General features: G+C 44.4%; 1 protein-coding gene across 1 annotated transcript; it reads left to right on the forward strand.

Annotated features, from left to right (window-relative positions):
* The first annotated feature begins 74 nt into the window (after window positions 1-74).
* Window positions 75-13,779, forward strand: ACTR5 (actin related protein 5). Its single transcript, XM_034787535.1, has 8 exons — window positions 75-473; window positions 2,647-2,816; window positions 3,874-4,091; window positions 4,355-4,537; window positions 7,440-7,562; window positions 9,989-10,128; window positions 11,324-11,456; window positions 13,064-13,779. Exons 1-8 carry the CDS (start codon window positions 229-231, stop codon window positions 13,319-13,321), a joined length of 1,470 nt encoding a protein of 489 aa, XP_034643426.1. The 5' UTR covers window positions 75-228; the 3' UTR covers window positions 13,322-13,779.
* The last annotated feature ends 2,422 nt before the right edge of the window (window positions 13,780-16,201 follow it).

Consider the following 16,201-nt stretch of genomic DNA (forward strand, 5'->3'; position numbering starts at 1 on the left):
CAATCATTGTACTGTCTTGCTCGGAGCTATTGCTGGTACCCATAAGTATTTGCATTATGCTCCTTAAGTAGGGCTGAGGATGTCTAATAAAAGATATATGCCAATAAAGAGTGAAACTACTTTTCATTTAAGTTCTATATGCAAAATAACTAGAAATGAGAAAAGACCCATCTGTATTATGTGTTGATCACATGAACATCATAATTCTCATATTATCTTCTCTGTCCCATGGCTCTGCTACAGGGTTGTGTTGACCATCCAGTCGTTTTAACAGAAGCAGTGTGCAATCCTCTATATTCGCGGCAAATGATGTCGGAGCTCCTGTTTGAATGTTACCAGGTCCCAAAGGTTTCATATGGAGTGGACAGTATGTACAGCTTCCACCACAACAGGAGGCAGGACTGGCCTTGCAACAGTCTGATAGTGTCTTCTGGTTATCAGTGCACGCACATTTTGCCAGTCTTAGAGGGCAGGTGAGTGACGCTCTAGCACAGGTGGCCACTGGTTTCTACAAAGTGATGCACAGCGGCTCTTATTTTGAATACAGAAGTGCAGGCAGCAGATACAAGAGGTTCCCTCATTGTGTGTCTTGCTCCAAACAGATGCTGGGACCTGAACTCTTTGCAGGCTCAAATGTCTATTAAAGACAAGAAAGGATGGGGTGCGGTCAACCTTCCAATAGCAAGATTTGGAGATTTGGGCTCTAATATACTTGAATGCTGGGGTGAAGCATACTCTTTGTGGAATACACACAATGCATTTCTTTATTGTTACAGTGCATAAATCCATGTTTCTAAAATAAAGGAGCAAGATAATCTTTCTACTAATAAAATACCAGACACAGTAGAAAAGGTACATATGTTGTGTTTACTGTGATTGTTTAGACCAGGGGTTGGCAATGTTTGGCACGCCGCTCGCCAGGGTAAGCACCCTAGCGGGCCAGGCCAGTTTATTTACCTGCTGACGCGGCAGGTTCGGCCGATTGTGGCCCCCACTGGCCGCGGTTCGCTGTCTCGGGCCAATGGGGGCGGCGGGAAGCCGCGGCCAGCAGATCTCTCGGCCCGCGCCGCTTCCCACCACCCCCATTGGCCCGGGACGGCGAACCGCACCCAGTGGGGGCCACGATCGGCCGAACCTGCCGCTTCAGCAGGTAAATAAACTGGCCCGGCCCGCAAAGGTGCTTACCCTGGCGAGCCGCGTGCCAAACGTTGCCGACCCCGGTTTAGACAATCAAAAAGACTGGGTCAGACTTGTGAAGCCCTCACCTGGGCTTTGCCATACTGATCAGACCATTGATCCATACATTCCTGTATCCTTCCTGCAGTAAGTGGTCCTGTGGTCTATACTTGATGCTTCAGGGAAAATCAAACTTGTTCACATGATCCACATGGCCAGTTGTGTAAAGCTGTACAGGGGGCTTTCTCTAGCAGTCAGTTACTCCATGAAGTAGGAAAATTTGGGCTTCTATTAGACAGCATAGCTAGACATATTGTTTTTCACAAAATAGTCTAGTCCAGTGTTTCTCAACCAGGGGTACACATACCCCTGGGGGTACGCTGAGGTCTTCCAGGGGGGTTCTCAACTCCTTTAGATCATTGTTTCTCAACCTGGGGGTTGCAACCCCCAGGGGGATCACAGGACAGGTTTAGAGGGTCACAAGTCAGGGCCAGCCCTAGGGGGTGGCAAGCAGGGAAATTGCCTGGGGTACCATGTCATAGAAGGCCCTGCAAAGCTAAGTTACCTGCTTCAGCCCCAGGTGGCAGGGCTCCAGCTTCAGACATGGCTCACAAGTGAAAAACAGGCTGAAGTATCACACTGGACTTGAAGTGGAATATAAATATGATAATCAATTTATTTTATAATTATATGGTACAAATGAGAAAGTCAGCAATTTTTCAGTAATAGTGTGCTGAGACACTTGTATTTTTGTCTGATTTTTGTAAGCAAGTAGTTTTTAAGGGAGGTGAAACTTGGGGTACGCAAGACAAATCAGACTCCTGAAACGGGGACAGTAGTCCGGAAAGGTTGAGAGCCACTGGTCTAGTTGAGGTGACTCTGAACCTCTGTGGCCATGGATTCTGCAAGCTGATTGTACATTGGGGGAAGATTAATCCACTGTGACCAAGTATTTCCTTATGGTGTTAATTTTGTGTTATATGCTCTGTTGATAATCTCCTGCGACTCCTGTATTCAAGTATTAATCAATTTTTCTCCTTTCCAGTATTTTCCCCCACCTTTTTTTTTAATGGAGCTGAAACTAATGTGACTGTAACTGTTTTGAGTCCCATTGCTTTAGAAGTCTTGTGATCCTATGAGATTTCCAGGTCTTTGATATTTTCCCTTCAGTAAAGCCAATTCTACAGCTGTTCTGTCCCCCCGCCCACCCCTGACCTCCCAAAAACCCAGCAAACCAAAACAAGCTGACAGAAGGGGCTTTTTGCAAAAACAAAAATGAAACTTTCAAAGCTTTTGAATATTGCCTATAGTTGGTGGTGTTGGGGGTAGCAAAGTTGTTGGATCTGCTATGTATTTGTCTACTTATTTATAATCAATATTATTTCCCCTGTGATTTAAAAGAGCTGTTTCATGCTGTGAAGTTCTGGACGTCTCTAGTTTCCTTTGTCTGCCTTTTTTGCATTGTGTTAGATTGGATGCTAAAAACTGCAAACGTATCAATCTTGGCGGATGCCAGGCAGCTGTATATCTTCAGCGCCTTCTGCAGCTGAAATACCCTGGGCATTTTGCTGCCATCACTCTCAGCCGCATGGAGGAAATACTGCATGAACACAGCTATATTGCAGAGGATTATATAGAAGGTAAGGCTGGGTGTAAATCATAACCACACAATTTTAATTCAAGTTTGATCTTGTCTTCTACCTCATTGTCAAATAGACAGAATTCTCCTTTTACTGAGATTCGGACAGTCTTCATATATGAAGTAGTTAAGCCTTCATGGCGTCCTCTCCATTAGTCCAGCTTGTAGAACATGTGGGACAACAGTTTCATAGCAGTCCATAAAGGAGAGTCCATAAAATAGAGAAAATTTAAAGTAATGTTTATCAAGATAAAACTCACGTGCTATGTTAAAAACATTTTATTGTTAGTTTAAAATCCCTCTGTTACTAATAACTGGGATTATTTCAAATGGGTAAATTTTAAAATCAAATTTTACTTTTTATCATTTCTTTACTGCTAGCATTGGGTGAAAATAGATTGGTCAGCTTCACTTCTGTATCTGATCTGGTTCATTCTCTGCTTCTCATGTATCCATAATACATTTCTATCAGGTTAGGGCTACTAGCATTTCAGAGAATGAATCTGATAGACTGATACACACAATCTTGCAGAGGGGCCCTAAAATGTAGTAGCTAAGCTAGAAATCACTCAAGACATCTTGCAAAGAAAGATAAATTCAAAGGATGGGAACTTTCTAGAAGAATTTTATTTATATATTTTTGTGTTTAAAAAATACTACTTCAGGAAAAAAATCCTGCGCAGTAAAAGAGTCTGCAAGGGACTGTGGAAATGCAGGGAGACATGCAACCTGGGCAGAAGGGCTTTAAGAATGAATTAGGGCCCTGTTCACCACTCCTCTATTTCATGCTTTTTGCATTCTAGAGCTCAGTATGCAGTGAGACAGACTGGAAGGAACTTGATCTGAGTATGCAATCTAATGCTCTTGCATTCAGTAGGTGCTACTTTGAGGGGGCAGCTAACAGGGAACGATGCTTGGCTAGGCAGTAGGGAAGGGTCCCAAACTAGATTGCTGCTTCTTACAGTGTTCTTTAATGTGGGAATTTGCAGAACGGGATGTGGACAAGATAAAGTGTCAGCCTGGCAAATAGATTATTTGCTTTCAAAATATTCCCACAGAGCTGCAGAAGTGGAGGTCTCCTGAGTACTACGAGAGCAACGTGCACAAGATGCAGCTGCCCTTCTCCAGCAAACTCCTCGGTAGCACCCTGACATCGGAGGAGAAGCAGGAGAGGCGGCAGCAGCAGCTACGTAGGCTCCAAGAGCTTAATGCACGCCGGCGGGAGGAGAAACTGCAGCTTGACCAAGAGAGGCTGGACAGGTTGCTCTATGTGCAGGTAGTTATGGAAGATGTGTTTGGGGGTGGAGGGTATTGCTCTCAGAGCCCTAATAACCTGGGAATGTTTCTGGCACTGTTTCACATACAGCACATTGAAGACTTAGCAGTTACCCTGTTAAGGCAACAAGTCTGCATCACAACAGATGGACTTGTGTGTTATTTACAGCAGCAAGGGGAAATGTCCCGTGCCTTTCGCTGCTCTTCTAACTGTCCTGCACTGTTGGCAACCACTACCTACTTATTGGGGGGATCTCTCTGCAGGAACTGCTAGAAGATGGTCAGATGGATCAGTTTCACAAAGCTTTGGTTGAACTGAACATGGACTCCGCAGAGGAACTGCAATCATACATCCACAAGCTGAGTCTGGCCATTGAACAAACCAAGCAGAAGATCCTACAGGCAGAAGTCAGCATTGAAGTGGATGTTGTGGATAGCAAACCAGAGGTACGGCATTGAAGCCAGGTTACTTCTGTTACTACATGTAATACACTCAAAGAGTGTCTCCATTCTCTAGACTATTCTCGTAACTGAACGGCTCTTCCCTTTAGCAACTTGTAACTCCCTATTGATTTGATTACTGCTGCCCTTCCCCACTGCCACCCCTCTTCCCACCTGGCTATGGGTAGGTCTGGAGCTGGCTTTGTGGTTTTGCCTGAAATTCACAACTCTTGCTATGTTCAGTACCCAGTATCCTCACACATCTCTTGGGTGTCTGTTTAGATTTATATTCCAGTACAAAAATCAGATCAGCCATCCTGACACTTAGTTAAACTGTACAATTATCTGGGATGAACATGCTTCCCTGGTTCCTCCCAGAGCCAATTAGGAGGGTGGGGGAAGGAGAAAGTATCTTCATTGGGATTGGGGCAAGAGCAGTCAGAGGGGTGAATGTTTTCCTTTCCTTCTTTTCAACACATACTCTAAGCAGCACCTATAACTTAGTATCGTTATACAATGTATCCCCATTTGCAGCACCTAGCAACACTTTCTCTCCTCCTCCTTTGTACTCCAGACACAGCACTGGGCCGAACCCTACCCATAAAAAAATTAGGAATAATGTATTATTAGATTTATGAAATATGAGTAAAAGTGTCCATCCCATGTTCTGGGTATCTTCACATAATTAATTTCCACAGTAATATCAACATGGACAGGCCATCCCACTCACAGATAAAGGGACATCAACAGACATAATAAGAATCAGGCCCCTCCAACCATACGTAAATTGTTGGGTCTTACACCATGCCGAGAAGGTTAACAAATCTGGGGTGGACCAAAGGGTGGACCGAGTTCCAAAAGTTGAGGGGTTGTTATGGAGAGCACCTTGTTCCAACTCCTTATTGGTAGTGAGGGTGCTCCATCTCAAGTACCTTTGCTGATTTCTACGGCGGCAGCATGGCACGGGCACAGAAGTAGACCCAAGTGACCAAACTATTTAGGACTGTACAGGTTGAAACTAACAACTTGAATTCTACCCAGAAACTTATTGGCAGCCAGTGCAGATCCCAGAGCGCTCGTGTGAGACTCCAAGTAATTGGCCTGCCAGCTTCTACACGAGCTTTAATTTGGGAGTGGTTTCATGATGAAGTCCCAATTGGTGCATGTCGCAGCAATCAGATGTTGAGGTGATCAAGGCATGGAAAATTTGTGGCACAGTCCCTGCATCAGAGAGAAGAGCCTCACTCATCTCACCATTTACGGGTGAAAAAAGTGATCTTGACTGTCACTGCTGCCTGTCCACCCAAGACCAACCCAGGATCTACTAATATAAAGATGGCACATCTGGTGATTGCACTTCCTCAGTTAGGGGTGCTGATAGGAGCTTCACTGATTCACCTGGCTGACTTTTTCCCTAACCCACTAATATACTCAGTCTTGTCCAGACTGAGTTTCAGCCGGCTATCCCCCATCTGAGCTCCAAATTCGAGAGAGTTGGTTATTTCTTTAGTAAACCACACAGGTCAGACACGATGGAGATGTAGAGCTGGGTGTCATTGCCATACTGAACACTTGAGTCCCATGTTCCTTCATTAATCCTACCAACAGTGGTGCTCGTTGAACAGGAAGTTGATAAAATAGACTCCTGTGATACCCTGTTTCAGAAGGCCTGAGGGGGGCAATTGCCCCCCAAATCTGCTCAGAAAGATCGGAATAGAAAGCCTGTCTGTCCTAAGGGAATAAAAGCCAGGATTCAGGAATGGTTAATTACATTGTGTACCATGTGCTGTGCCTGTGGCCATCCGGCAACTGGCCCACATTTTCCTATCTTTTGCTACTTTCTTCCCTCTTGGGTATTTGTCTTATTTTGTCTTTTTAAAAGAAGCCTAAATGTTTAACAGATCTTCAGCTAACAGCATCCATCTAAAATTAACTCTTCCCAAAAACATAGGATGTCATTTAAGACTTTTGAGTGAGGTTTTTTTTTTTTATTTAAATTCCTCTCTTCCCATTTTAAAAAAGGAATAAGGGGATTTGTTAACATACTCAGACCATTTAAAACTTAACTTTTTTCCCGTTGTTTGCTCAGTGTTTCAAAATAGCCTGTTTGGTGTACAACAAGCAAAGCCGAGTCCTCTGCAACAAACCCCAAACCCAAATTACTGTTTATTGTAGAAGTAAATGAGGTAATTTAAAAAGTTACCCTAAAATCTTTCCCAGTTCTCAAGAGTACTCTAGGATCACGGCTAAAGGTATCATTGCTCAGCAAAGAGCTTTGGAGCCATGACCATCCCTATGTCTGACAGAAAGTTCTTGTGGCCTTTTTGGCACAACACACCCAGACTGTTGCTTGTCTGAAACTAGGCAACTCCAAGACTCATGTGGCAGCTATGTAGCCAGTAGGTGTTTATTTTCCAGGCCCACACAAACAAGGTGAGGAACTGTGGTAATTATAGAGCAGTTAAAATCTGGTTCATTTCCAGTTCTTTTAACTGGTCTTAAAAATCTATTTTAATAAGATTTAAAGTAGAGTTTGGATAGCAGAGACCCTTTCTTCTAACAAGGCTAATTCAGGGAGATGGGTGGTCAGTCTGTTGAATAGGAGGCTTAATGTGCGAGTTGGCATCTTGATCAGGAGTTAAAGGGCTTTGTGTGTGTGTGTGTGTGTGTGTGTGTGCGCGCGTGTGTGTGCGCGCGCAATAATATAATATTGTTCCCTGGTTTGGGTTTCTCTTCAGTGCCTGAGAATTTTTAATGCTTGTGTAAGTATATTGCAGAGATGAGGTTTCAGGCAGCAGAGCAGGATCAGGCTAACAGGCCATTGTTTCATCAGAATCCCAGCCTGTTATAGGCTGTTATCAGAGGTAAGGTCACTGAAATAACTGATCCTCTTGGTTTCCTTTCCCAGACCCTGGACCTGGACCCTTTGGGCAGTGAACAGTCCCTGGAGGATGTGGAAAGCATTCATGAGTTTGAGCCTTTGTTTGCTGAGGAACAGCCTGAAGTTGAGAAGCCAGTTACCACAGTGGAGGTTTGACTCTTTATAATCTTTCTTCACTTCATGGGGATTGCCCTACCAGTCGAGACCAATTGTCCAGTGGGTCTACTATCCTAGCTCAATAGCAGCCAATGCTGGATGCATTAGAGAAAGGTTCCTCGTCACCTGGAACGTTAAACTATGGAGGAAACTTCTTCCCAGCCACAGTTGATCAGTTATATTCTGGTGCATGAGGATTGATGGCCCTTGCAATTTTTTTGTCCTAGCTAATGTAGCTGCCCATACGTATTCAAAAAGTGTAATCATACTTTGAAACCTACTGTTTGCCTCTGCAGCCACAATTAAATAATAGAGGCATGCTAGAACTTTGCATGGTTCAGCTGACTGATTTGAGACTGGTGTGCAGCCAAGAAACTAAATGAAAAGACTCTGATCTTTTTTTTACTCCATTAAAAAGATGAACATTAGTGAGGAGAAATGTTTTACAGCTTGTAAGAGTCTCTTATAAACAAGGATTCATTAGAAAGAAATATTAAATGTTTGAAAAATAGAATTGATGGTTGTCCTCTTGCGGTCAGCTTGATACATTGCACAGATGCTTTAATTTCATTCTTTATGAAGATGTCCTTCAAGCAAGTGAGACTTGGCTGCTAGCATTGTAGCTGACTGGGCTTCTTGCTACCAGTTTAACTCTGTTCACACTAGAAACACAAACATGTTCGCTACGATAATATGTCAATGTAGCTTTTGCTAGCAGGGTTCTGGCATTGTTTCCCTCAACAACATAGGCAGGGATTTTTTTTTTTCCCCCTGAGAAATTTTAATATAAAATGGTGCTAACAGGCTGTTACCCTGCATCAGGTGCTGGTCTATAGCACAGTTCTGCTAGCAGCTTTGTCAGAAAAAGGTCCCTGTTGATGTTGGTGAGGCAAACAGCGCTAAAGCTCTACTAACACGGCTCTGTTACCAGTGACTTTGGCCATATCTAAAAAGGGCAAACAACCTTGCTTAGCTGACTTTTACAATAGAATCTGGCTCGGTGGCATGGATGGGGATAAACCCAGTCCTAACAGGCTAGACCGCAGCTCCAGCCTATGTCTCTATTAGGCTCTTGTCTGCATTAGCCTTGTTTTTTCATTTGACTGTTGCTGCCACTGATGCCACTGCTGGTAGCAACAGTGAGAGCACTAGTATAGATAGACAAGGCCCCAGTGGAGGTTTTAACAAAATAATATGACTTGTAACCTTGCTTAGGGCAGACCTATGTGAAACGGTGGCTTAAAAGTCTGGGCAACCATTAGTGCCTTCGAGCTCAAATTGTAACAACAGTAAGAAAAAGGTCCAGTATAGATGCAGCCTGTTTGGGCTGAAGCCTGGCTTTATAACATGATTTGGCCCTGCCCACACTGGCTGGCCAAACCATGTTACAACCTGGCTTGCCCAGAACTGTACTGAAAGCGTGGTTGTCTAACCTCTGCCCTGTGTAGCTGGTGCCTTTGTAATCCATTTAAGCAGCAATCTGCTGGGAAAATGGGAAACAGGGAAACAAAGTATATAGTGATTATGGATTACAACACTGATGTTGCCTGATGGTCCCTTCTGGTTTGTCTGTCCCTAAAATCTCAGGGCTTCAGCCAGTCACCTTCAAGGGTCAGGAAGGGATTTCCTCCCCCCAATGTAACCTGGATTCTTTTTGTCTCCTTCCTCTGAAGCATCAGAGATGGCCATAGCCAGGGCACTGGATGGGGATGACCAGTGCTCTCAGATGGTACTGAGCATTCTCTTTCTCAGGTGCTTGGCTGGCTAGTTCTTGTTCATGTGGTCCAGGTCTAACTGATTGCTATATATGACCTGTTGAGGGGGTAGAGGGAGGCAAGGTGGGGTTGCCCCCTTCAGCCTGGGATGCCGGTCTCTTGCCAGGCTAATTGGAGTATACCTCACTTAATTCCCTGCCATTGCAGAAACCTCAAATTTGGTGCACCTCAGTACATCCTATTCTCTGCCTATGGCACATAATAGTCTAGTCTTCTGAGGGCTATAATATCTTGGTGTAATTTCAGTTGTTGAGTTTTGTGTGCCTGTGCCTGGTGGTGTTGGTGGCCTGTGATGTACAGGAGATCAGAATAAATCATCTGGTTGTCCCTTCTGGGCTTAAATTCTATGACTCTGACACTGTAGTCCCCCAACATGATTAAAACACACACTTTGGCCTTGTAATGTAGATAGAACGGAACCATGATTCAACCATATTGAATATGTTCTACAGACCTGCAAGGCTCAAGCCCTATTGCACTGTAGGAATACAGGTAAAACATGAGTTAGTCCTATCTATGCTGCCAAGTCAAACTGTGTGTGAACTGTCAGGGCACTGGTGTTTTGTAATCAGGTCCCACAACATAGTAGTGAGGGGAAAACATAGTGGGAAAAGATAAATAATATTTAATGTTTTATATTTAAAGCCCGTGTTTAACCTGGCAGAGTACCACCAGCTTTTTCTTGGTACGGAGAGAATCCGGGTTCCAGAAATTCTCTTCCAACCCTCTCTGATAGGAGAAGAGCAGGCGGGCATAGCAGAAACCATGCAGTACGTCCTGGACAGGTGAGTTAGCAAAACTGCATGGCTCCCTGTGGGCTTTGTTTGCGGAAATGGAATTAACTCCTTTAGGCTAAACTGAAAACAGATTAAGGGCCCAATCCCACTAAAATTCACTTTGGTCTGGGCATCTAACTCCCTTAAATTCCTCTGAAAATCTTCATCTTAGTTTTGAATTTCAGCTCTCACCATTTGGGTCAAAATAGCTGCTTGCTTGACAGCACAGGTATTTCTTTTGCCGGCCTTAGTTGATCCACAATGCTTCATGTGGCCTTTGTGTTCTGGATTGAATCGTTAGTGACCGAGTAACAATCCTGTGCTAGCCTAAATAGATACAGATGCCAGCAATAGCCCCTTGTAGGAATCTGAATCATGACACTACAACCTGGAGTGGGTCAGGATTAGAATAGCCAAGGGGCTTGCAAATCTGTGTAGAGTAGTGGTTCCCAAACTTGTTCCGCCGCTTGTGTAGGGAAAGCCCCTGGCGGGCCGGGCCGGTTTGTTTACCTGCCGCGTCCGCAGGTTCGGCTGATCGTGGCTCCCAGTGGCCGCGGTTCGCTGCTCCAGGCCAATGGGAGCTGCTGAAAGCGGTGGCCAGTATGTCCCTCGGCCCACGCCACTTCCAGTAGCTCCCATTGGCCTGGAGCAGTGAACCGCGGCCACTGGGAGCCGCGATCGGCCGAACCTGCGGACGCGGCAGGTAAACAAACCGGCCCGGCGGGCCAGGGGCTTTCCCTGCACAAGCGGCGGAACAAATTTGGGAACCACTGGTGTAGAGGGACACTAACTAGATGCCCAACCCTACCCAGAGCCCTAATTCATTTATTTTTATCAGCACTGAGTCACCCCACAAATGTAGGACCAGAAAAATAATCTAATATGAGAAAAGCTCTAGCCCTACATAAAGGACTGTGGATTGAAATCACTATAAAAAGAATTCTGGTAACGTAGGATTCTGATTATAACGTGGGAGCCAGCACAGGAACTATTTTAATGACTTCGTCTGCCACCTCCGCGAACTTCTGGCTGTCTACAGGAAAACAGATATGAGCACCGGGTGTGGTATTCATGAAGCAAGGACTGTCTGCTTATGTCCAAAGAAATCTCGCTTGATGTTGAGGTGGCAGTATTCTTCTCCATAGCTATTCACTCATTGCAGTGAGATGCTCCCAAAGTTGAAGCATTGGTTTTCTTCCTGCAGGTATCCAAAGGAGCAACAGGCTTTACTTGTCCAGAATGTCTTTCTCACTGGTGGAAATACAATGTACCCTGGACTGAAAGCCAGAATCCAGAAGGAGCTACTTGAAATGAGGCCATTCCAGTCTTCTTTTCAGGTGCGGTATTGTCTGTGGAAATGCACAAGCTCACAGTGTATTCCATTAAAAAATCAGTAAGGCATGCGTAGGAGAAGTGTGAGATGAAATCCAAGTCTTCTGTATGTTTTTGTAATGACACTTGCAAGGTTCTTCCTACCCATCTCAAAACAACTTTTCCCACAGCTTTTCCCACAACTTGCCTTTACTTTTTAAATAGCAGACTGGCCTATAGACAGTATAAAATGACTGATGTAATCATAGTCTATTAGTTTAATATCTGTTGCTTTGCAATTTGATGACTTTACATAGCACTGGCCTTCATATCACTGACCAGTGCAGAAACATGGATGCAGCCATGTTTTTGGCAGTTGTAATAAGGGTTACTGTTGAATGCCACTCGCTATTTTTTGTATATTAACCACCTTTGGGTGGCTTTCTTCTAATCACGTAATCCTCTTATTTGCTGCTGTGCTCCGTGTAGTTCTGCTGTACACAGCTGAAGGTGAATTTGGGACTGCTAGCTTCCTCACAGCAACATAGTGCCAGCTTTTGGTGTCCCTACTTCGTTACTCTTTGATTTCTTGATATAGTCTCTTCCTTTCTCTTTTTTTCTACCCAGCAACCTGCCTTCCCATTTGGCCTACGCAGCCCCCCATGAGGTGACACTCCCTGTTAGTGCTCTACATCCAACATGCTTGCATTGCTATTCCCAGCTGCACTGTAGCACCATACAGCTGGATGTTGGCTTTCAGGGAGTGAGAGTTAAGTGCTTGGAACACAATCAAGTAGGTTCCCAGCTATTTGATCATATTAAATGCAGGATCACTGTAGCCAGTAAGTCAGGTAGAATAAGTTGGCAGTTCTTAAACTGTGTTCTGGAAAGTTGACTGTTTACATTGTGCTGGCTTTTCTGGTTTCCTGCTGCTGACTCAAAAAAACAAAACAAAAAGCCTCCAAGTAAAGAACTAAGCACCCTATAAGGACTTCCTTATTAAGCTATTATTGTAGTTGCCGCACTGATGTTATGTGATCATATATGGGAAGGGAGGTGTCAACATGATGATCTTCCCAGTAAGATGTGGTCCACACTGTAGAAGCCCCTGCCATAAAGTCTTCATTTTAACATTGATATCTCTTGAATCCGTGGTGGTGCTGGGAATCTCCTAGAAAAGGCCAATGTCAGTGGAATGTGATACAGTGCAAGCTTCTCCAGTACAGCACTCCTTACTGTTAATCTGCAGTTCCTCTCTGCTGTTCTAGTCCTAGGTTGCCAGACCGTTCTGCCAATGCACTTAACCTGTGCTACCCCACCACTACTATTCTAACCTTGGGCTTCCACTTGTTCTGAACCCTGTGGTGGGATTTTTGATGTACGTAATACAGAGGTCCACCAAACCCACTGGGGATTTGTCTTCACGAGCCAAAGAACAATACTTTGACCCCCATGACTTCCAGGGCATTGAGTGGGATTGGCTCAAACTCTTAAACGTAATGTATGGAATACTGCAGTATGTAGAATTGATTTTTGTGAAGTAAGTTAAGGGGCTACTCTCTCCCAGAGTCTCTCTTGTTTTCAGGGTTCACCTACATTGACAGACCTCTTCTTTGTGCTTTCTGCTGTGTAGGTTCACCTTGCTTCCCATCCCATTCTGGATGCTTGGTATGGAGCTAGGGATTGGGCACTGGAATATGTGAACCATGAAGAAGGCTGGATAACCAGAAAAGATTATGAAGAAAAAGGTGGTGAATACCTCAAGGAGCACTGTGCTTCAAATGTCTATGTCCCCATTCGCCTTCCAAAACAGGCTCCACGGACAACTGAAGCTCTAGCACCCACCAAAGTACTGGCGGCTAGTGTAGGCAATCCCTGTGACCTGGCATAGCAGAGAGACTTTGACCACACACCCAGGGGTAAAGTGACTGCATGCCAAGCAAGGGAATAGTTGCTACCCTGCACAGTAAACTCACCATGGACTGCAGGCTGGAGCCTAGCACAGAGCATTTAGCACCTTGGGTAGCAAGTTTCTCTTGAACAATCAGGAGTGGGAGCTGTTCTCTGTCTCTAGAGCAGCAGCTGGCCTTGTCATAACACTGTAACATGGAAGCTTTCGGCAGCTCCATGTCTGATGTTGCCTGCACAGACTATGGGACTATGCATCCATTCTATGAGGGAATCGAGCAAGAGGATGAATACAGAAGATAAATATTTCAGATGAAAAACATGATCAATCTCTTGGAATTTGAGAGTTGTATTACAGAATATGTTTTTTAGAATTCTTCAAATCAAAGAAGATTTTTTACTTTTTTATGGTGCTGTTTTATTAAATGACTTATTCTATAAGCAGGATTTATAATGTAGCAGTCCAGCAGGGGTCTCTCTTGCCCATTACAATATGAGTGGTTTGTAAGAAAACCAGCACACTTCATTGGTATGAGAAAACAGAAAGCTGGGCTGATGCACTGGCTCTAATCCTTGTTGGTTTGACCATCGATTTTTGTTTTCTCCTCCCACCCTCGAAATAAGTAATGTTTTGAATCAGCAGCCATAATTGGCTTTTATTAATCATTTGTTTTAATCACTGTCCCCTTTAGGGTCACTTGTGCTAATTGCAGTTGAAGTGTGAAGATATCCCTGACCTAAAGACCTTACAATCTCATGGGCTTGCCAGATCCTTAACTATACCTAGGATCTGGCAGAGGAGAGGTGCAGGTCAGAGTGGCCCCTTGACCTACCGATAGTTTTGAGACAATAGGCCCGAGAGATGTGACTTGACTGGTTCTCCTCCCCTCTCTCTGAGTCTGCCCCTGTTGTGGAATACCGGTTTAAGACCATCTTGCTGTGCCCATGGGTTTTAGAGCAATCTGAAAGTCCTGTATCTGAGGAATCCCTGGACCAAACAACCCCAACTTGCACCATGAATTCTACCACAGCCCTAATGTAGCACAGCGATATTATGGTGGCATGGTGGTGCCACCACAGTTAAGGTTACACCAGGATTTCCACTGCAATGGGGAGGAAAAGGTTGGCCAAAATTGTCTTGCGTAACTTAGATCACTTAAAGTTTATTGTAGTTTGTGTACGGCTTGGGGTTTTGTTTTGTTTTCTTCCCCTATAGCCATCTGTGGGAGGAAATAGCAATCAAGGTTTGCGGTGACCGCTTTAAAGAGGGGATGTGACTAAAAATTTTCTAGTGTCTGACATTTCCTTCAGACCCCCCTTTTCACAAGTAGTACAGCACATAGGGGGCTGAATGGTGTGACCTTTGGTAGGTGTAGATAGCTTGCCAAATAAATTTCAGCTATACAAATTGATGTCTTGACTGACAGTATACTCCTGCCATGTTAGCCAATAGTGACCTTAAACCAATCCTTAGAATAGAAAACTTTCTATGGGGGTGCTTTTCTTGATGCTCAGAAACTCTTTTGACGATGCTGGCATTGAGAGTCACAGCCACTTGCTCTTTTGTTCACACACTCCCGTTGATGAGGGTAAGGAGCCTGCTGCATAATTACATTACCCTAATGTTGCTGCTTATTAGAGTCTTCCTTCTCTTTACTGTTTTCCTTGACCATGCTCCTGAAGGAACAAATAAGCATGCATGTGTATTTTAGAGCACTTTGGAATATCAGCTCTTAAATCAGAAGCTTTGCTCTTAGAGCAGAATTTCCAGAAGAAGCCTCCGCAGAACGCAGGCAGAGAGAAACTACTGCACACAACACAGGTTCTAAGAAAACTGCCGCGTGCAGGACTCAGACTCAGTATGTGGGCGCTGCGCATCAGGTGCAGCGACAACGGTGCAGCACTTTGAGCCACCCGCTTATTGTCAGGCTGCCTGTAAACTGTCTTGCGACAGAGTCCCAGTCCTGCTGCACAAGTGCAAATTACTATCTCTGGCTTGTTGGCTTGGCTTGAACCTCATTTTACCGCCTGCCTAACGTGTTGAGTATTGCTTGCCCAAAGACTAGCTGAGATCAAGCCCAAGCAGGTGATAACAGTTTGGGGAGGATGAGGACCATAGTTTGAACTTCAGGATATGTTTAAAAAAAAAAAAAATTAATGTCTGGCTGTTTGGGGGGTTGAGGGGACTATATCTTAGGAACCCCTTGTTCAAGTGACCTCGCATTTGGACCACTGATCTGGGTCCCCAGGGAGGCACAACAGTTTTCAAAACAATCAGAGGCAGCATGTGGATTTCAGAGAATTTAGAAGTCAGCTGTTAAGGCTGATACTATTTGCTGTTTAATTTGCTCTCCCACTATAATGAAGTGGAGGTGAAAGGCTGAGCGTCCCTTAGCCATGCACTCATTTTTGACAGACCCCTCGCTGTGGGGCAGCACGACTCTTCGCTGAAATACTTCAATAACAGTGGGAATTCATTTCGACTCCTCAAGACTGGAGTAACAAAAGACTAGCTATGCTGAATGTTCCAGCTATTGTCTGTAGCTTAATTTGGAGCAACGCAATCAGTGTGATGGAACCAGAGATGCCAGATCAGCTGCTCAAAGAGTAAAATAGTATAATGCTCCAAAATAGCAACTATTGATTTGTCACTTTACACCATCGCTAGCTGTAGTAGCCAATGAGAACTCAGAGGGATGGAATGCACTCATTGGCTGCTAAAAATGCATTCCAGCCTATGGATGTTGCATGGGTGAGATTTTCAAAGTCTCTGAAGGGTTTTGAAGGCCTTCATTAATTATAATGGCACTTGGGCATACAAATCCCCTAGGGCTCTTGGAAAATTTAAGCCTGTAACTGGGCT

Source organism: Trachemys scripta, chromosome 12 (genome assembly GCF_013100865.1).
Source record: "Trachemys scripta elegans isolate TJP31775 chromosome 12, CAS_Tse_1.0, whole genome shotgun sequence".
Taxonomy (NCBI): domain Eukaryota; kingdom Metazoa; phylum Chordata; order Testudines; family Emydidae; genus Trachemys; species Trachemys scripta.

Coding starts and splice junctions, on each gene's coding strand:
- ACTR5 (XM_034787535.1), top strand. CDS start 229: ATGGCTCTGCTACAGGGTTGTGTTGACCATCCAGTCGTTTTAACAGAA. Junction 474..2,646: donor TTGCCAGTCTTAGAGGGCAG/GTGAGTGACGCT, acceptor GCATTGTGTTAG/ATTGGATGCTAAAAACTGCA. Junction 4,538..7,439: donor TTGTGGATAGCAAACCAGAG/GTACGGCATTGA, acceptor TTCCTTTCCCAG/ACCCTGGACCTGGACCCTTT.